Consider the following 22,172-nt stretch of genomic DNA (forward strand, 5'->3'; position numbering starts at 1 on the left):
AAGAGTAAGCATGACAGCCAAGGGGGAAGGAGATAAGAAGTGCTCCCTAGGAAACCATTCACAACAAAGAATGAGAATTGTTCTAGAAGAGGATGAAAGAGCAGCTCTATTTACTCTGTTCTGCACTGGTTGGATTTAAGAGAAAGCCAAAGGAACCTTACAGAATGATACAACTCAGTAGTACCTGGAACTAGGCCAATTGGTTTGGAAAAAATACATAGTTCATAAATATACAATCTTACTACATATCATAGCAAAATAAAATTCACATTGAGTTTAATTATTATAAACTTAAACCATTTACAAAACTAGACAAAGATTTAACTGCTCTCTGGATAGGGAAAGGCTTTCCAAAACATAATGCAATTGAAAATATGACAATGGAAAAGTCTACTAATTTGGTTAAGCGTATTTCAAGACTTGCCCATTTAAAAAATTCCCATAAAAATTAATCGATAACAAATGTGAGAAAAATGTTTCTAGATGATATCACAAAGGGTGAAATTATTTAATCTATAAAATTTTTAAACTACTTAATTAAAAAAAAACTCATGAAACGCCCAATAACCAACTAAAGGTTGCAACTAAAGGTCATTAAATGGAAAATACAAATGGCTAATAAACAAGTGAAGAAAGCACTCCTTCAGGCAAAGAAATTTAAATCTAAAATAACCATTTTAAATATTACATTAGCAAAAACTTTAGTAATGGAAATACATAATACTGACAACCAGAGTTCTAGAGCAATATAAACTCTAATACATTGCTGACAAGATTGTAAACTGCTGGGACCAGTGCTGTGGCATAGCAATTAAGCTGCAATCTGCAGTATCGGTATCCCACATGGGCACCAGTTTATGTCCCAGCTGCTCCACTTTCAATCAAGCTCCCTGCTAACGCGCCTGGGAAAGCAGTGGAAGATGGCCCAAGTGCTTGGCCCCTTGCATCCATGTGGGAGACCTCGATGAAGCTCCTGGCTCCTAGCTTCAGCCTGGTCATTGTGGCCAATTTGGAGATGAACCAGCAGATGGAAGATTTCTGTCTCTCCCTCTAATTTTGACTTTCAAATAAATAAATAAATAATAAGTAAATAAATAAATCTTTTTTAAAAAAAGAGTGTAAGTTGCTAAAAATTTTCTAGGATGAAATTTGACCATTAATATTAGTAAGCCTTAAAAATATTAATAACCTAAGCTGTTAATCTGCCTTTTAAGTATTTATTTTAAGGACAGGAATGTGAACCATGATTTGTGTTCACTGCTATCTTAATTTTAAAATATTAGAAATGAATACCTAAAAGTTGGAAACTGATTTAGTAGATGATAGTGAATGTAGATTATGTATACATGCAGCAATTAAAATTATGTTTAAGAGCTTTTAAATACATGAAAAATGGTTATGCCATATTTAAGTGACAACAGTATGGTACTAAATTTCATATATAGTATGATTCTAGTTTTATAATGAAAATGTTTAGAAAACAGTGTTCTGAAGTTCTCACAGGGGAATATAATTATTTAAATGAACATAATTTTCTACCAATAGAAATCACAAAAACATTTGCTATCAAAACTAATTCCCAGTCAATTGTATTTTATTCAAGACCATATTCTGTCCTTAAAAAGAATCTTTTTCTTAATCCCAATGAGGTATGTATGACATTTTTTTCTCTAGACTGGGTTACATGATCATTGGGATATTTTGTGGATTGTTTGATTTGGCATAAAGAGAAGTCCATCCACATACATCACATATTTGCACCAATGAATTATCTTTGCATGTAGGATATTTCCAAGACATAGGGGCCAAAGCCAGCACCAAATCCCCCCGTTCTCACTAAAGCACCTCAGCAACTGGTTAGTGACAAAATCATTTTCTTATAATCAGGTATGTGATTTGAAATGCAAACTTCGATGGCTGACACAATGGTTTCCATTTATACCAGGTGGTACAAAACTCACATGATTCCTGAGACTGGAAAGTGGAAGAAGAGACAGACTGATGAATTAAACTATTGAGTGAGAGAGAAGAGTGTCTAGTGTGGGAAATATTTGGCTCACGCACACAAACATTCATTGAACTGAACAGAGGTTTGCCACCTGACAAAACCAAACCAGTTGTCTCATCACTGTGAGAAGGGTTGATTCTTTTAAGCAGGGAATGAAGGAAAATAGAAAGATATGAACACTAGCAATGTTTGCAAAGCATGTACCAAATCTCTTGAAACATTCTATTATAAAACAATCCACAAAATATAAGCATAATTGCAAAACACAGAGTACTGGAATACTAGAGTAACTATATTGAGTCTCAGAATATTAAAAACTCCAAATTAGAGATTATCTGTTATCATACTTCCACTCCTCATTTTCAGAAAAAGAAACTAATTTCTAATAGATTAAGTACTTTATTCAATGCCCTGAAGCTAGTCAGTTAATCCAGTTTCTATACCTCATAGTAGGATCATTTTCTTAAAAGATACAAGGCAGACACAATTTCTAAAAACGTTTTTGACAACAAACTGGTACATACCACCGTGTGGATTTGGTCATAAGTACTTTGGATTTTCCCATTTACTTTGTTTTTACCTGAAAAGGCAAGAGGAAAGGACTTTATTTTATTCTTCTTGCTCCTACACCACGTTAACTAATTATTGTAAAGATAACTATGACTTATGTTCTCTAACCTAGGCATAAGTACTGTCATCACAAATACCAATTCCAATGAAGTTTTAATGCCCAGAAAATGGAAGAAAGCTCAGGGCTTCCTCAACTCTTTATGTCCACTTTTGCAGGCCCAGTTTTCCATTCTGAACAGTATTTTTTTTGCCAGTTATTCACAAGTCAGGGATTGATTTTAAAATATTACAATAGCATATCAATGGAAGCATCAAATACAATCACTTATTTAGAAACTTATCAAAATATTCTGAAATATCAATATTCAATAACCTATTGTTTATATTTCATGAAATGGTGAGCATGGAGATGAATGCTTACAAATGAAATGATTAAAAAGTGGGTAAATAGAAAAGAAAAAGCTTTAAAAAGCTTCCTGAAGCACAGTTCCAGGTACTTACTTCCAACAATCGTCTTGTGATTGAAAATCTTACTCCAAATCCCACCTTCCACATTGTCTTTCACTCCAAATTCATACACTGTATTGGGTTTTAGATTTTCCACAATTGTTTCTGTGGCTGGGCAGATTTGAAAAACCCATTTCTTTTCCTTATCCTTTTCTCTATAGCGAATTGTATAAAATCTGTTGAATAATAGAAACATAGTGCTTTAAAGTCACAGGACAATTCAGGATATTATCTCAAGCTTTATAAACAGTTTTAAAATTTCTTTATTGATTTGAAAGAGAGAAAAAGAGGTCCATCTACTAATTCACTTCCCAAATGCCCATAACAACCTGCGCTGGGCCAGACTGAAGCTAGGAGCTGGAAAATCAATCTGAGTCTTCCATGTGATTGGCAGGGTCCAACGTATTTAAGCCATCATCCACTGTCTCCCAGGGTGCACATTAGCTGGAAACTGGATTCAGGTGTGGAGCGGGGACTGCAAACCTGGCACTTTTGATGTGGAATGCAAGCATCCCAAGTGGTATTTTAACTACTGCATCAAACACTAGCCCCATTTCAAGTTTCTTAATATATCACATACTTCAATCAACTCAGATAACATTTCTTTCTTTCTTTTTTTTTTTTTTTGACAGGCAGAGTGGACAGTGTGAGAGAGAGACAGAGAGAAAGGTCTTCCTTTGCCTTTGGTTCACCCTCCAATGGCTGCCGCGGCTGGCGCACTGCGCTGATCCGATGGCAGGAGCCAGGTACTTATCCTGGTCTCCCATGGGATGCAGGGCCCAAGTACTTGGGCCATCCTCCATTGCACTCCCTGACCACAGCAGAGAGCTGGCCTGGAAGAGGGGCAACCGGGACAGAATCCGGCACCCTGACCGGGACTAGAACCCGGTGTGCTGGCGCCGCAAGGCGGAGGATTAGCCTAGTGAGTCACGGCGCCGGCCTCAGATAACATTTCTAACATTGGCTGTTTAGATTTTGAAAAATTTATGGATAACAGGAAAAAAATTTCAATGTGTGCTTAGGTTTTTAAATTTCTCATTAAAATTGGGGTCTATGCAGCAACAACCTGAAAGGATCCCAGAATTCTCAGTTCTGTTATTTGCTATTTTGGAAAATGAAAGCTGGAAAGACACTAGACTGTCATTCTCTTCCAAGTACACATAGGGTAGAACACAAGTATAATTTTATAAGTGCTAATTATTGTAGTTTTACAACTGTACATGTTTAACCCTCTTCATCCCATGGAAAGTATTTTAAAAGTAATGTTCAATTTTTTATGAAGAAGAAACCAACACTCTAAAATGCATCCAGGTCTTCATTTTAAGGATGTGTTTTTCTTATTGTTACAAAAAAGAATCAAGATCAATAGCACAGTCAAGGGCACAATGAGGAAACAATGCAAACTCAAGGCCACTGTGACATATTTGCTTAGGGCTTTATGCTATACAAATTTATATATGTTAAAGTAAGCAAATCCTTACTATTTTTTGTACCTTTACTAACATGCTATGTTTTGTGTACATTGTCTTATTTGTCACAAAAAACACCTTGCATCCTAGGAATCCTTAATCCTATTTTACAAACATGAAAACTGGGTTTGAGAAAATCTCTTAACTTGCCAAATATCATCCAGCTAGTGTATTTTACCAGGGGCAGTGGAAGAAGCCTATTCCTCTGGCTCTACTTTCTTTTTTTTTCTTTCTTTTTTTTTTTTATCTTTTATTTAATGAATATAAATTTCCAAAGTACGACTCATGTGTTACAATGGCTTCCCCCCCCATACCGTCCCTCCCACCCACAACCCCCCCCTTCCCACTCCCTCTCCCCCTCCATTCACGTCAAGATTCATTTTCGATTATCTTAATATACAGAAGATCAGCCTAGCATACCTTAAGTAAGTATTTCAACAGTTTGCTCCCACACAGAAACATAAAGTGAAAAATAATAGATGATTTTTTTTAAATGATGATGAAATCAGATCAGACCTATTGTCATGTTTAAACAGCCTTGTTAAGTGGGGTAGTCGATCAGAAAAGGGACTTTGATTCTGAGTGTGTAAAGTAATGATAAGTTAATAGGGATAGATGTAACAAAAAAATGTTGAATTAAAACAGCTTGAAGATGATTCATAAATTTCATTTAATTTACAGAAAGATTAAAATATTTACCCTAAATGTTACATTATTCCTAGCTTTATAGAGAATACTACTGGAAGAATATATTTATTTATTTGGGAGGAAGAGAAACAGAGAGCTTCCATTTGTTGGTTCACTCCCCACATGCCTGTAATAGCTGGGGTTTGGCTGAGGCTGAAGCTAGAAATTCAGTTCACATTTCCCACGCAAAGGGGAGGAATCCAATTACTTTAGCCATCAATACTGTCTCCCAGGGTTGGTATCAGGAAACTGGAATCAGGAGCTGGAGTGATGAATCAAACCCATGCACTCAGCTGTGTGATGGGGGCATCTTAACTGCAGGGCTGAATATCCACCACTGAAAGAATATAATAGCACTCCCATGAGTGGGTGGGGAGATAAGATTAGATGAAGTGTCAGCAGATATTTAAATTTTTATGTTTTTATTTTAAATAAACATTTTATGAACAGAATAAAATAGCTGTCATGATGAATAGGTTTTTGATATACTGTTTTAGGTTCTTTCTTACATCTTAAATCATTTTTCTAAAACATTGCATGCCTCTCCTCTACTCTGTTCTCCAAAAAATTAAAGAGAGTAACACTCAGATTAATTGCTTTTATTTAAAACTTTAAAATGTCACTCATGTATTCATGCTAGAAACAGTTTTAGGGTGTCCTGTGAAGATGAAAATTTTGATGTTCTTCAATTTCCTCAGGGTCAAGTTCTTAGTGATACAGAAAAATTACCCAGAGTCTCTGAAAATGAGGGTCAGGACTGGCTACCTAACTCGAGGGGCTCGGTATACAATGAAAATGTGGACTCCTTTGTTAAAAGCTACAAAGGATTGTCAGATAGAAACAGCAGGGCATTAAGCCACGCTTTGGCTGGTCTAAGTGAGGACCTTGTGCAAAGGTCACAGCTACCGGATGGCCCCATGAATTTAATACACAATTTAGTAAGTATGGAGAGAGAGGAGATATATTTGTACATCCAGCCCACTTTCTAATGTTACAAAACACTGACGTGTTTGCAATAACTCACTCACCTGCTTCTTTCCAGGGAAAGCTGCTCTAATCTCCCATTCCTCAGTAGCAGAACACAGAATGAATGGAGGAGGCTGCCACTGAAATCGACTGGTAACTAAAACTGCTACTGAACTGAAAACTGCTACTGAAAATCTGTTTATAGAATCCAAGTGCTTTGTGTCTTCTGAGTCGAACTATCAAGGACTTATGAAATGCATTTCTTGACAAATATGTGGCATGTAGTTTCTGTTGCTGTTTTGCCCCTGTCCTGGCTCTTAGAGGACTTAAGAAAAATGCTTAAAAGCTAAAATAAGACCAGATGGGCTACTGCAATTATGCATCTCTAGTAAGGATCCATTTCTGAGGACTTAATTGCTTGCATGATCTGTGGCACCCTTGCTAACAGAGCTATTAAGGTCCAGATTGATTCAAAGCTTTCCAATCAACCTGATTTCACATCATCTTCCTAAGGATGAAATGGCATAAAAATGTTCTGTTCATCTTAAAAATCTTAAACCACATGCTAAGAAAAATATAGCTTGTAATTTTTTCCTATTGCAATCACAAAACATTTGAAATGCTCTCTCGCATACCAAGTTAGAAAAAAAAAAAAGATGGACAGCTGGCCCCTTCTCTTTCAGTTATGTTTACCCTGGTCAAGGCTGTCTCAGCTGATAGTTGTACAAGTAGACATGTTTGGACCTTTAAAAGAGCAAATGATTTCTGTCTCAGTTATGGGTCTGTTTAGGTTTTCTATGTCTTCCTGGTTCAATTTAGGTAGGTTGCATGTGTCCAGGAATCTATCCATTTCTGATAGATTTCCCTATTTGCTGGCATACAAGTCCTTGTAGTAATTTCTGATGATTCTTTTTATTTCTGTGGTGTCTGTTGTTACGTTTCCTTTTTCATCTCTGATTGTATTGATTTGGGTCTTTTCTTTTTTTAGTTAGTTGGGCCAATGGGGTGTCAATTTTGTTTATTTTTTTAAAAAAAAACAGCTCCTCGTTTGGCTGATTTTTTGTAATTTTTTTTGGATTCAATCCTATTGATTTCTTCTCTGATTTTAATCATTTCTCTTCGACTAGATTTGGGTCTGGTTTGCTGCAGGTTTTTTAGATGCTTGAGATGCATTGAAAGTTCATAATGGTGGGATCTCTGTCCTTAATGTGTTGTCCAATGTGAATTAATGCTATAACTAGTACTCAAACAGTATTTTACACTTTATGTTCTGTGTGGGTACAAACTGATGAAATCTTTATACTAAATCGATCTTCTGTATATAAAGATAATTGAAAATGCATCTTGATGTGAATGGAATGGGAGAGGGAGCGGGAGATGGGAGGGGTGTGCATGGGAGGGAAGTTATGGTGGGGGGAAGCCATTGTAATCAATAAACTGTACTCTGGAAATTATATTTACTAAATAAAAGTTAAAAAAAATAAACACGAAAAAAAGAGCAAATGAGACCACTTAGCTATATTTAAAATAGTGAAGATTTTCCTTGATTTTAAAATAAAATATAGGTCTTACAGTGTTTTTAAATCTAGCACATGATAAATGTTCCATATGTGTTTATGAAATTAATAGAGTACATATTTAGGTACTCAGAGTCATTTTAAAAATTAGGATATAATCGCCCTAAATGACCACTGATTTAATCACCAAAAATACTGATTTAAGTCATTAGGTTAGCAATTGTATTTTGCTGTGTGTCCCTGCCTGAGGCTTCACTTACTATAATGTACCATTCCTATAGAATCAACACAAACTGAAACAAAATAAAATGAATGTCTACCATGTACATTTGCTGGGGCTTAAGTTTTTTTTAGTAAAGATATATTTATTTGAAAGGCAGGGTTAGAGAGATATTAAATCCACTGGTTCACTCCCCACATGGCTACAACTGCTAGAGCTGGGCCAACTTGAAAGCCAGGAGCTTCTACCAGGTCTCTGATGTAGGTGCAGGGGCCCAAGCACTGGGGCCATCCTCCACTGCTTTCCCAGGCACATTACCAGGGAGCCCGAATGAAAGTGGAGCAGCTGGGTCTTGAACAAGCCACACAGTGGATGTTTCACCCACTCTATCACAGCACCGGCCCCAGGGCTTAAGAGTTTTCTTTCTTTATTCCAGTTTATCCATACAATGAATTCTGGGTGGAGGAAGATTTAATATGAAGAAAAAGAAGCTGAGAAGTATCTAAGATTCAACAGTCAATGGCAGAGACTAGTGCTGTTTTGTACTCTTAAATTGATGTATTTTGGAATGTGTTGGACTTCCTATCATGGTGCTTGGCAAAAAAACGGTTCAAGGAGACAGAAACAATGACCCAGAATGTAAGAAAAGTAAACAGGATCAGGTTAGCACTACCCAAAGATACAGTATAATCCTGCATTTACTATCAGATCACAGTCTTCTCATTGTCTAAGGATATCCAGGATCAAACACCCCTTGCACATATTTCTGCGGATGATTAAATTTTGGCACAAGTGCAGAGAGAGGCAACAAATACTAAAAATACAAGTAGAAGCCTGTGAGTGTCATCAGACTGGCCCTCTGGAAATCCTGCTTCTAACCATTTGGAATCTAAGAATGAGAGCATCTTGTATCCTAATTAAGAGTCAGAAACTGGCAAAGGTATTTGGTTCAGTTGATATTACCATGTGCCTTGGCCTCCTGTGTGCTCTCAGTGCTGACAGTAATGGTTACTATAGCTTTTAAAAGTGCATAGCTCTTCAAAATATACCAGAAAAAGCAGGCGATAGTCTAACTTCAATACCAGACAGCTACAAACTAGCAGCACAACCCCAGAGGAGTCTCATTACCCACTTAAGTATCAACTTTCCCTAATTTGAAGAAAGGGTCATCCAAGTATGAAAAATACACAAGAACTCCCAAAAGATATGACCAGAAAAGACCTTCACCACAACACATTGTAGTAAAACTCTCCACAGTAAAATATAAAGAAAAGATTCTAAAATATGCACCAGAGAAACACCAGATAACATTTAGAGGAACTGCAATTAGACTCACAGATTTATCATCAGAAACACTACAGGCTAGGAGAGAAGAGAGATATATTCCAAGTCTTAAGAGAAACAAACTGTCAACCCAGAATACTGTACCCTGAAAAGCTCTCATTTATGAATGAAGGTGAAATAAAGACCTCCATAACAAATAGAAATTGAAAGAATTTGTCACTACCTGTCCAGCCCTATAAAAGAAGTTCAAGGATGTTTTACACACAGAAACAGGAACATCACTATAAAAGAAAGTGAAGGCAGAAAATTGCCCAGAAGTACAAAGGAAACTCAAAGTTAAAAAATAGGACTATCAACAGAAATATGGCAAGGCAAAGTCATTACTTATCAATAGTCACCCTGAAAGTAAATGGCCTCAACACTTCAGTCAAAACACACAGACTGGCTGAATAGATTAAAAAGGAAAACCTATCTATTTGCTGCCTGCAAGAAACACATCTCACCAACAATGATATCCACAGACTGAAAGTGGAAGGATTGAAAAAGTTAATCCATGCTAACATAAAGCAACAAAGGGCTGGTGTAGCCATCCTAGTATCATACAAAATAGACTTTAACACAAAAACCCGTTAATAGACAAAGAAGGGCACTAAATAATAATTAAGGGATCAATTCAATAGGAAGATGTAACTAACAAATGTATTTGCACCCAATTACAGGGCACTGGGCTATTTAAGAGAAATGTTAATGGATCTAAAGGGAGACATAGACTCAAATACAATGGAATGGGGAACCTCAATACCCCACTTTCAGCAATGGACAGATCAACCAGACAGAAAATCAGCAAGGAAACAGTTAATTGACTATGGAACAAATGGACCTAACATATCTACAGAGCTTTCCATCCTACAGCCACAGAATACAAATTCTTCTCACCAGTGCATGGTACTTTCTCTAGGATTGACCACATGCTAGGCCATATAGCAAGTTTCAGCAAATTCAAAAAACTGAAATCATACTATGCATCTTCTTGGACTCAATGGAATGAAGTTGGTAATCAAGAACTCAGGAACCCCTAGAACACTTGCAAACACAGGGAGACACAGGGAGACTGAACAACATGCTACCAAATGAATAGTGAGTCATAGAAGAAATCAAGAGAGAAATCAAAAAAATTCCTGGAAAAAATGAAGACAACAATACAACATATCAAAACTTATGGAATACAGCAAAAGCAGTGTTAGGAGAAATGTTTATGGCAATTTAAGCTTACATCAAGATCACAGGAAGCTCAAAAATATATTAGAAAATATCTTTGGCAAATGGCAGGGCAAAGTTACTACTTATCAATATTCACATTGAACGTTAACGGCCTGAACTGTCCAGTTAAAAGACACTGATTGGCTGACTGGGTTAAGGAAAAAAAACCACCTATTTGCTGCTTACAAGAAACACATCTTTCCAACAAAGATGCATGCAGACTGAAAGTGAAAGGCTGGAAAAGATATACCATGCCAACATAAATGAAAAAAGAGCAGGCGTAGCCATCTTAATATCGGACAACATAAACTTTACCACAAAAACTGTTAGGAGAGACAAATAGGGGCACTATATAATGATTAAGGGATCAATTCAACAGGAAGATATAACAATTATCAATGTATATGCACCTAATTACAGGGCACCAGTTTATTTAAAAGATTTGTTAAGGGACTTACAGGAGGGAGACTTAGAACCCAATACAATAGTACTGGGGGACATCAATACTCCACTCTCAGAAATAGATCAACAGGACAGAAGATCAACAAGGAGACAGTAGATTTAAACAAAAATTCACTCAACATGCATTAAAGACTTAAATCTACGACCTGACACCATCAAATTATTAGAGAGCATTGGAGAAACCCTGCAAGATATAGGTACCTGCAAAGACTTCCTAGAAAAGACCCCAGAGGTGCAGGCAGTCAAAGCCAAAATTAACTATTGGGATTGCATCAAATTGAGAAGTTTCTGTACTGCAAAAGAAACAGTCAGGAGAGTGAAGAGACAACCGACAGAATGGGAAAAAATATTTGCAAACTACACAACAGATAAAGAAAAATATTTGCAAACTACACAACAGATAAAGGGTTGATAACCAGAATCTACAAAGAGATCAAGAAACTCCACAACATCAAAACAAACAACCCACTTAAGAGATGGGCTGAGGACCTCAATAGACATTTTTCAAAAGAGGAAATCCAAATGGCCAGACACATGAAAAATGTTCAAGATCACTAGCAATCAGGGAAATGCAAATCAAAACCACAATGAGGTTTCACCTCACCCCGGTTAGAGTGGCTACATTCGGAAATCTACCAATAACAGATGCTGGCGAGGATGTGGGGAAAAAGGGACACTAACCCACTGTTGGTGGGAATGCAAACTGGTTAAGCCACTATGGAAGTCAGCATGTAGATTCCTCAGAAACCTGAATATAACCCTATCATATAAATCAGCCATACCACTCCTTGGAATTTACCCAAAGAAAATTAAATTGGCAAACAAACAAGCTGTCTGCACCCTAATGTTTATTGCAGCTCAATTCACAATAGCTAAGACCTGCAACCAACCCAAATGCCCATCAACAGCAGACTGGATAAAGAAATTATGGGACATGTACTCTATAGAATACTATACAGCAGTCAAAAACAATGGAACCTGATCATTTGCAACAAGATGGAGGAATCTGGAAAACATTATGCTGAGTGAACTAAGCCAGTCCCAAAGGGACAAATATCATATGTTCTCCCTGATCGGCGACAACTGAGCACCAAAGGGGAAACCTGTTGAAGTGAAATTGACACTATGAGAAACAGTGACTTGATCAGCTCTTGTCCTGACTGTTGATGTACAATGTAATACTTTATCCATTTTAGTATTTTTTCTTTGTTTTGTTCTAGTACTATTGGTTGAACTCTGTAATTAACACACATTATTTTTAGGTGTGTAAATTTTAACTGAAAAGTGATCCCTGTTTAATATAAGAGTGGGAATAAGAGAGGGAGGAGATGTACAATTTGGGACATGCTCAATCTGACTTGCCCCAAATGGTGGAGTTAAAATCGTGCCAGGGGATTCCAATACAATCCCATCAAGGTGGCATGTACCAATTGCATCTCACAATTTCACTTCACAATTGATCACACTGATAGGTATAAGATTCAAAAGGATCACAAAACAAGAATAGAGTCTGTGAATACTAACTGATAGATTCAAAAAGGGAGAGAATGATCCATCATGGGAAGCAGGATACACAGCAGACTCATAGAATGGCAGGTGTCCTAAATAGCACTCTGGCCTCAGAATCAGCCCTTAAGGCATTTGGATTTGGCTGAAGAGCCCATGAGAGTATTTTTGGCATGGAAATCCAAGAAACTCTGGAAAAAAATACCTAAATGAAATATCTCTGCAAGTGAGATCCCAGTGGAAAGAACGGGGCCACCAAAGAAGGAGGTAGCTTTCTCTGAAGGGAGGAGAGAACTTCCACTTTGACTATGACCCTGTCTAAAGATCAGAGTCATCAAATTCAACAGGCTTCCATAGCCTTGGCAACTCATGACTAGAACGAAGGGAGGTTACTGATGCCATATACAAGAGTGTCAAATTGTTAAGTCAACAACAGGAGTCACTGTGTACTTACTTCTCATGTGGGATCTGTCCTTAGTGTGTTGTCCAATGTGAAGTAGTGCTATAACTAGTACTGAAACAGTATTTTACACTTTGTGTTTCTGTGTGGGTGCAAACTGATGAAATCTTTACTTAATACACACTAAATCAATCTTCTGTATATAAAGATAATTGAAAATGAATCTTGATGTGAATGGAATGGGAAAGGGAGTGGTCGATGCGAGGGGTGCGAGTTTGAGGGAAATTATGGGGGGGGGAGCCATTGTATTGCATAAACTGTACTTTGAAAATTTATATTTACTAAATAAAAAAAAATCTTTTTTAAAAAAAAGAAATTGGAAAGGCAAATGCACTATCAGTGCATCACAAAGACCTAGAAAAACATCAAACAAAACCCAAAACTAGGAGAAAAGAAATAATTAAAACTAGAAAAGAAATCAACAAAATGAAAATAAAAAATTACAGAAGATCAACAAAATGAAAAGCTGGTTTCTTGAAAAAAAAAAAATCAACACACCACTGATGCAACTAACGAAAAAATGAAGACCCAAATTAATAAAATTAGAGATGAAAAAGGCAATGTAAAAACAGATACCACAGAAATAAAGAGAATCATCAGAAATTATTACAAATAGCTTTACACCAATAAAATGAGAAACCTAGAATAAATGGAGATTCCTGGGAAATGTAGCAGAATATAAAATCAACAGACAAAAATCAACAGCCTTTGTATATGCAGAGATTGCCATGGTTGAAAAAGAGCTTCTAAGATCATTCCCATTCACAATAGCTACCAAAACAAACAACCAAACAAAAACAAACAAAAAAACCCAAACCCCTTGGAATAAATTTGAACAAAACATCAAAGACCTCTACAATGACAATCACTAAACATTATAGAAGAAATACAAAATGGAAAGATTTTCCGTGTTCTTGGATTGAAAGATTCAATATCAACATGTTCATACTATCAAAATGAATTTACAGATTCAAAGCTGGAGGCATCACAAAACCAAATTTCAGGATATATTACAGGGCAGTTATAATCAAAACCCCCTAGTATTGGTACCAAAACAGATCAACAAACCAGTGGAACAGAATAGAAATGCCAGAAATCAATCCAAGCATCTACAACCAACTTATCCTTGACAAAGGTGCTAAAATCAATCCCTGGAACATGGACAGTCTCTTCAACAAATGGTGCTGGGAAAACAGGATTTCTACATGCAGAAACATGAAGCAAGACCCCTACCTTCACCTCCCACCAAACCTACTCAAAATGGATTAAACACCTATATCTATGACCCAATGCCATCAAATTATTAGAGACCAGTGGGGAAACCCTACAAGGCATCAGCATAGACAGAGTTCTTGAAGACCCCAGAAGCACAGGCAATCAAAGCCAAAATTGACAAATGGGATTACACCAAATTGAGAAGTTTCTGCACTGCAAAAGACACATTTAGCAAAGTGAAGAGGCAACCAACAGAATGGGAGAAAATATTTGCAAACTATACAACCGATAAGAGATTAATAACCAGAATATATAAAGAGATCAAGAAACTCAACAACAAAACAAACAACCCAGTAAAGAAATGGGCAAAGGACTTAAACGGACATTTTTCAAAAGAGGAAATCCAAATGACACGTGAAAAAATGTTCAGGATTTCTGAAATTGCTGAGAAATGCAAATCAAAACCACAATGAGAGGGGCCAGTGCTGTGGTGTCATGCATAAGGCTGCCGCCTGCAGTGCTGGCATCCCATATAGGTGCTGGTTCGAGACTACACTGCTCCACTTCTGATCCAGCTCTCTGTTGTGGCCTGGGAAAGCCAAAGATGGCCCAAATCCTTGGGCTCCTGCACCCGTGTGGGAGACCTGGAAGAAGCTCCTGGCTCCTGCTTCAGATCGCTGTATCTCCAGCTGTTGTGGCCAGTTGGGGAGTGAACTAGCAGATGGAAGACTCTCTCTCTCTCTGCCCCTCCTTCTTTCTGTGTAACTCTGACTTTCAAATAAATAAATAAATAATTCTTTTTAAAAGAAAAACCACAATGAGGTTCCACCTCATCCCAATTAGAATGGCTTTCATACAGAAATCAATTAACCACAAATGCTGGTGAGAATGTGGTGATAAAGTTACCCTAATTCACTTGCTGTTGGTGGGAATGTAAACTGGTACAGCCATTATGAAACACAGTGTGGGGCCGGCGCCACAGCTCAATAGGCTAATCCTCTGCCTTGCGGTGCCGGCACACAGGGTTCTAGTCCCAGTAGGGGCGCCGGATTCTTTCCCGGTTGCCCCTCTTCCAGGCCAGCTCTCTGCTGTGGCCCGGGAGTGCAGTGGAGGATGGCCCAAGTGCTTGGGCCCTGCACCCCATGGGAGACCAGGATAAGCACCTGGCTCCTGCCTTCGGATCAGTGTGGTGCGCTGGCTGCAGTGCACTGTCTGTGGCGGCCATTGGAGGGTGAACCAATGGCAAAAAGGAAGACCTTTCTCTCTGTCTCTCTCTCTCTCACTGTCTACTCTGCCTGTAAAAAAAAAAATTAAAAAATTAAAAAAAAAAAGAAACACAGTGTGGAGATATCTCAGATGTCTGAATATAGACCTTCCACATGACCCAGCCACCCCACTCCTGGGAATCTACCCAAGGAAATGAAGTCAGAATTTGACAGCTATCTGTATTTCCATGTTTATTACAGCTCAGCTCAAATAGTTAAGACTTGGAATCAACTCAAATGCCCATCAACTGAAGACTAGATAAAGATGGGATATGTACACCGTGGAATACTCACAGCAGTAAAAAAATGAAATGCAGTCATTTGCAATCAAATGGATCAATCTGGAAAACATCATACCTAGTGAAACAAGCCAGTCACAAAGAGAAATTCTGTATGTTCTCCCTGACCTGTGATAACTAATAGAGCACTTACAAGGCAACCTGTAGAAATGAAATTGACATGTAGAGAAGCAATCACTTTGAACAGCCCTGCTCCTGACCAATGAGAAACAGCTTTTTATTCTCCATTTTTTTCTTTTCCTTTATTATCTCTTCCTTATCTTTTCTTTCATATGAATTGAACTCTACTTAAGAGTTAACCATATGTGTATAAAGTTAATTGCAAACCGATCTCAGTAAAAAAATAAAGAGAATAAAAAGGGAGGAGGAAGCAGGGTGGGAATGTTAAGGGGAAGGTGGGCATGGTGGGAAGAATTACCAAGATCCTAAATTTTTAATTGTGAAATGTGTGAAGTTCTTAACTGCAAAGCAGAATTGTTTTGCATACATTCCTATGGACTTATTTCTAAGGGTACAATTTAAAAACTGGCCACGGGACCCCAAATTCCCTTAAGCTGGCTAGTAAAAATATCAACGTGTTACAGAGATAAAATGGATAGGATTTTGGTAAAGTGATCATATAGATAGGAACAAGTGTTAAAATGATCGTATAAATAGGACTAAGTTTCTGGAAGTAATAGAATTAAAAAGGAGTGAAGGCTCCAACATGGGAAGCAGTCCATTCAGCAGACTCATAGAATGGCAATTGCTTTAAGCAGAACTCTGGCCTCAGAATCAGCCCTTAAGGCACTCTGATCTGGTGGAAAAGCCAAGGGAACATTTCAGGAATGGAAAGTCAAGACACTCTGGCAAAACTGTTCTACATTAAGTACCTCTGTGGGTGAGACCCCAGTGGAAAGAAGTGGTCACCAAAGAAGGATGTACTTTTCTCTAAAGGGAGAATAGAACTTCTACTTTGCTTGAGGCCTTGTCAGGCTAGTACATTAAAAAGGCTTCTATAGCCAAGGCATCTCATGTCAAGAGCCTTGGGTGATCACTGTTATCATAAGAGTGTTAATTGTTAAATAAACAAGAGTCCCTATACACTAACTTCCCATGAAGAACCTCTATCCCCAAAGAGTTGTATCATGAGACTAATAGTAAAACTTGTTCTCAGGAATCACTTCCTTCTAGTGCATTAAGTGGAGGATATTATTATGTCTCATAAGTTATAGTTATGTCTATGAGCTCAGAAAAGATCTAAAACTCTTGGGTTCTTCTTTAAAGATAATTAAGCTTATAAAAGGAAAAGAGGGGGAGGAAGGAAGGGAAAGGAGAAAGGGAAAAGAAAAAAAATCACCTTTGAGAAGCAATAACTTTAAACAGCCCTTGTCTGGACTGCTGAGGAACAGTTCTTAGTTTTTTCATTTTACTTTTTTTCTCTTTCTTTCTTGGAATAAACAGGAGAGGGAAGAGAGAGGAGCTGGAGAGATGGTGGGAGGGCGAGTATGGTGGGAAGAATTACTACGGTCCAAATGCTGTATTTATGAAATGCATACAAATAAAAAAAATGCCATCGTAGTGTTGTGATTAAGTAAGGTCATCCTACCCAGGCCCAAGAAAGCACAGCAGCATGGATTTATACCTCACTTCATGAGTGTGATCCAGATATCCTTTGAGAGATTCCATGGCTTCTTTTATTAGGCAATGGCGAGCTGGTGGTGATTCTTTAGCAAGTGAATAAAGTTGAAGAGTGATAGGGAATTTACTGGTAATGGAGTAATTAGAAAACAGAGGGAGGAATCTCAATCAAGTGTCCTGATATGAGTTAACAAGGAAATTAAGAAAGAAACATAATGAAAAAGAAATGCATCAAAGTTATATTGCTATCCAAGAATTGATCAGACCAGTCACTCCTCTTATTCTCTGTGGAATAGCAGTGAAAGCAATTCCTGGGAGGTTTTTTTTTTTTTTTTTTTTTTTTTTAACAAGCTCTTCATCAGGACTACTCAATAAGAATCTGCTCATTAACAAGGTCTTCCAGATGGCTTTATGAGCATCAAAGTTTGAGAAGCACTGTTCTACATGGAGGCAATAAAGACAAGATACAAAGAAATGTAGATAACAATCCAAGGATAGAAAACTGTCATATTTATGAAGTAGAACAAGTAAACACAGGTGACTATTAATGAATTGAGGGGTAGGAGGAAAATTTAAGAAAAAATGTTAAAATAGAGTTCAACAATAAGGGGGTGGCTGACAATTCCACTGAGAAGTTAATGGTGAGAAATGAGAAAATTCTACTGGATTTATAATTAATGGATCATTGGTGACTGACTACCATGAAATGTTTTAATAGGATTGAATAAAATGGATAGATAGAGCCACTGAAGAAGCATAAGCATGGTGTGGGCGGGTATAGATATCAAACATGGGGGCCAGTGTTGTGGTGAAGCAGGTTAAGCCACTGCCTATGATGCTGGCATCCCAAATCAGAGTACTGGTTCCAGTCCTGAATCCTCTGCTTCTAAGCTAGCTCATTGCTAATGCAGGTGGAAAAGCAACAGAAGATAACCCAGTGCTTGGGCCAACTCAACCATGTGGAAGACCCAGATAGAATGCCATGTTCCTGGCTTTGATCTGGCCCAGCTCCTGCCATTGTAGTCATTAGGGAGTGAACCAGCAGATGGGTAACATCTCTCTTTCTGCCTCTCTAACTCTGCCTTTCAAATAAATAAGTAAATAATTTTTTAAAAAAAGAAGATACTATAAAGTAACTTCCAGGATGTAACAGAATCAACAAAAAGGTGTTTTTGGGCAAGGAATCTCCAGCAGGAGGCGGGCACCAATAAGAGTGAAAGGATAAATACAGGAGAGAGGAGGTCACTGGGGAAGTAAAGGTGGGGGGGAAAGGGGTCATGAGCACTGTCTGGAGTCAGAGCATGTTTTCTGGAGAGAGGAGAAATAGAAGTCATAAGTTTGGGATGAAGAGAGTGAGCTAGATTTCCTTAGGGAGTCAGGTTGGACTCGTGTAGGGAGAAGTGCCAGGGAATGTATCCAGGTTGCTATTACCAAGGTTCAGGGTAAAGTGAAGGGTGCTTGGATTGGACTCATTATGTAGAAATGGAACGATGGAAGATACAGAAAGGCATATTTACCAAAATGAAATCAACAGAACTTGAGTCTTCAAACTACAGAAGACTCAGCATAAAAGTGAGTAAATTAGGGTGAATGGAAGCATTATGATACTGTAGAAAGTAAGACGACAATTGAGGTGGTATTTCAAAAAAAAGTCTGAATTCAATTTTGCTATGTTTAGTTTGAGGTGACAGTGACGTAAATGCAAACATATTGACATTTTCATTGTGTATTCTTTCTGCATATATTTAAGACTTAAGGTGCTCTCTGTGCGAGATGCGGGCCTGGGGGCTGGGGTAATGTTATAATGGCAGGAAAGACATACAAGGTTTTTGTCCTCAGAGCTTAAAATTTACAAGCAAGACAAACAGGTAACAGACATTGGGTTCAATCAAGTGAGAATTCAGATACTAAAAATACTTGCTTCTTAAAACCTTGGCATGGGGGAAATAAGATCCAAGGGCTTGCTCTCTTTGCATAATGCATACATGTATTATCACACTGTCTCCTGAAATATGTATAATTATGTGTCAATTAAAATAGTAATTAAAAAGGAGCCTGCTCTAGACTAGCCAAAAAGGCGAGACCTCATTCTACATTAAGAGTAAATAAGCACAATTTTAAAGTGTTAGACAATGTGAAAATTATTTCTAAATGAACCATAAAGCTCTAATAAGTTGGCAAAGGAGGGAGAACTAAAGCAATCTTGAAAGCTTTAACAAGTTGGAAACATGGGAAGGAAAAAATAAGTTATTAATGATCAAATAAATTTTGGTTAAAAACATGCTTGGCTCTTCTGTGCCGGTTTGGAAAGTTTTCTTCTGACCTTCGAAATATTGACGACAAATATGTATGTTCTTCAACTCAAAGCCCATTAAGAATAGAAACTGTAAAAGCATACTGACCATCCAACGTGACTTCTGAAAAGGATCTAAAATAACAGAAGACCCCTACAGACCCCATACAAATGGTAACAGACACAAGTGTCCAAAAGGATGGCATGACATCCTATTAACACTTCAAACTTAAACCAGGGATGTTCACTGAACACTTTTTGCTAAGTACTTAATTATAGAAAGTATGCAGTACAAATGAAATTTTTCAGTAGGTTATTTGCATAGGATGAGGGTGCACAAACTCATGTGAAATTATAAAATCTGATTTTATAAAGGATGACAAACATTACAGTTCAGTGGATGAAAATGACCCCTTTTGGTGTTCCTTTAACAAGCCAAGAGCATTAAGTTTCCAATGGTTTTGTAAGAAACTGTTGCAGGAAAATTTCAGCTGTATTAATCTTCCAATTTTCAAGAAATAATGATCCTGTTAAACTATTATTTCTTATCTTAACCTATTGGATTTTTCTAAGCTAAAGAAAAAAAAAGCTGCATGAACAGATCAGAGTAGATTTCTCCAAGTCTGTTTCTAATTACATTCAGTTCTGTTAGAGTTATTGATCGCTTACAATGTGTATGGTATTTCCAGGGCTTTCAAATAAATACTACTATTCCTCCCTCCCCTCCCTGCAAACACCAGACTTTAAATGTCAGCTATTTATTAACTGTGTTAATTAGGACAAAAGAGGCATATGCATACAAAATCCACAAGTACTCCAAATGCTAATTTTAGTTTTGGCTGTTCAACTCTCCCCTTCAAAGTCACGCCCTAACAGTTACCCATTCCAACCCAGTATTTCTGTTTTTTTTTTTTTTTTTTTTTTTTTTTTTAATTTTATTTTTGAGAGGCAGAGTGGACAGTGAGAGAGAGACAGAGAGAAAGGTCTTCCTTTTGCCGTTGGTTCACCCTCCAATGGCAGGAGCACACCGCGCTGATCCAATGGCAGGAGCCAGGTGCTTCTCCTCGTCTCCCATGGGGTGCAGGGCTCAAGCACTTGGGCCATCCTCCACTGCACTCCCTGGCCACAGCAGAGAGTTGGCCTGGAAGAGGGGCAACCGGGACAGAATCCAGCACCCCGACCGGGATTAGAACCCGGTGTGCTGGTGCCGCGAGGCGGAGGATTAGCCTGCTGAGCCGGGGCGCCAGCCTCCAGCCCAGTATTTCTGATCCTCCTACTTACTTAAGTTTGAAAATATCAAGGTACTTCAGAAGGTTTGTGGAAAAATGAAACTACATGGAAAGTTACTTTAGTGCAAAAACGATGAAACCTATGCATAGTTCTGTTCATACTACACATTTTCCATAAACCTTGTGAAAATCCCTCACTTGCAAGCATCTTGACATGTTATCATTGAAGGTTTCAAAAAACTTCAAAGTGAAATTACCAACCTTGAGCACTGTGATTTGATGTGTGTTACTCAATGTATTTGATGAGAACAGCAGAGCCAGGGTTTGTACAAGGTGGTGAGAGCAAAATGCTTGTGTGCTCTGAGTAGTTTGAGCCTTCAAACCACCTGCCCTAGTTAGAACTCTGGTTCCATCAGTTCATCTGTCCTCACTTTCTCTATATTAACCTCTTTGTGCTATCACACAATCAGCACCAGTCACTGGATAAATTCTTTCACAGAATGAACAGGTAGGCAAGGTGAAATTGAAGGAAAGGCTTTTGGGCAGGGGAGAAAATTGTACACACATGACACTACATGACTTTGCCAGGTTATTGAACTTGCTGAAACAGTCCCACGGGTTTATACAAGTTGAGTAACCACTAAAAACAGGTTACATGGCGTTCCATGACTACCAAATTTCCTTTCCTCCTTTTTTTTTTTTAAAGAACTTTTTGAAAGATGAAAATAGAAAAAAATGCACCAATCCATAAATGCTTATTTTCTCAGCACTGGCATCCTGGACCAATCCACTAAAAACTGGAATTATAAGCATGTTCTCTCAATAGTTCACTTTCCAAGTAAAATAAGTCATGGACTTAGTGGTGGGTGAAATCAGGAATATTTCAGATTCTTTGAAACCTCTCAAAATTATTTTTCAAAAACTTGGGCTTTGGAAGTATCTTCTACATGCTTTTTCCCAAGTAGTTATCCCTTGAGAAACAGACATAAGAAGAAAAATTTGGTTTTTCCTTTAGTCTAGATTTCCTAATCAAAGTCATATGAAAGGTACTTTGAGAATTTATAAACATTTTAAAGATCTTTCCTTTTAGTTCAGTTTACAGAAATAGAAATAAATTAAAAGCTACAAAAATACACATGGTCAAAGAATACACGAAAAGGTGCTCAATATCCTATGCAGAAGGAAAATGAGATACTGCTGGGCTACAACAGCTAAAGCTCCTGGCTTCGGTGTGGCCCAGCCCTCGCCGCTGCAGCCATTTGGGGAGTGAACCAGCAGATGGAAGATCACTCTGCCTTCCCTTTGTCTTACTCCGCCTTTTACATAAATGATCTT

The 22,172-nt window shown here is 37.8% G+C and overlaps 1 protein-coding gene across 31 annotated transcripts in view; it reads right to left on the reverse strand.

Annotated features, from left to right (window-relative positions):
* Nucleotides 1–22,172, reverse strand: part of ABI3BP (ABI family member 3 binding protein) — a 285,033-nt gene that overhangs the window by 144,797 nt on the left and 118,064 nt on the right. For all 31 annotated transcript variants that reach the window (XM_070072004.1, XM_051819140.2, XM_017347142.3 and 28 more), the window contains exons 5-6: nucleotides 3,080–3,261; nucleotides 2,533–2,588 (exon numbers count right to left, since the gene is read on the reverse strand). In XM_070072004.1, coding sequence (XP_069928105.1) covers nucleotides 2,533–2,588; nucleotides 3,080–3,261 — 238 coding nt within the window. The remainder of the gene's footprint in view (nucleotides 1–2,532; nucleotides 2,589–3,079; nucleotides 3,262–22,172) is intronic.

The sequence above is a fragment of the Oryctolagus cuniculus genome, chromosome 4, assembly GCF_964237555.1.
Source record: "Oryctolagus cuniculus chromosome 4, mOryCun1.1, whole genome shotgun sequence".
Lineage (NCBI taxonomy): Eukaryota > Metazoa > Chordata > Mammalia > Lagomorpha > Leporidae > Oryctolagus > Oryctolagus cuniculus.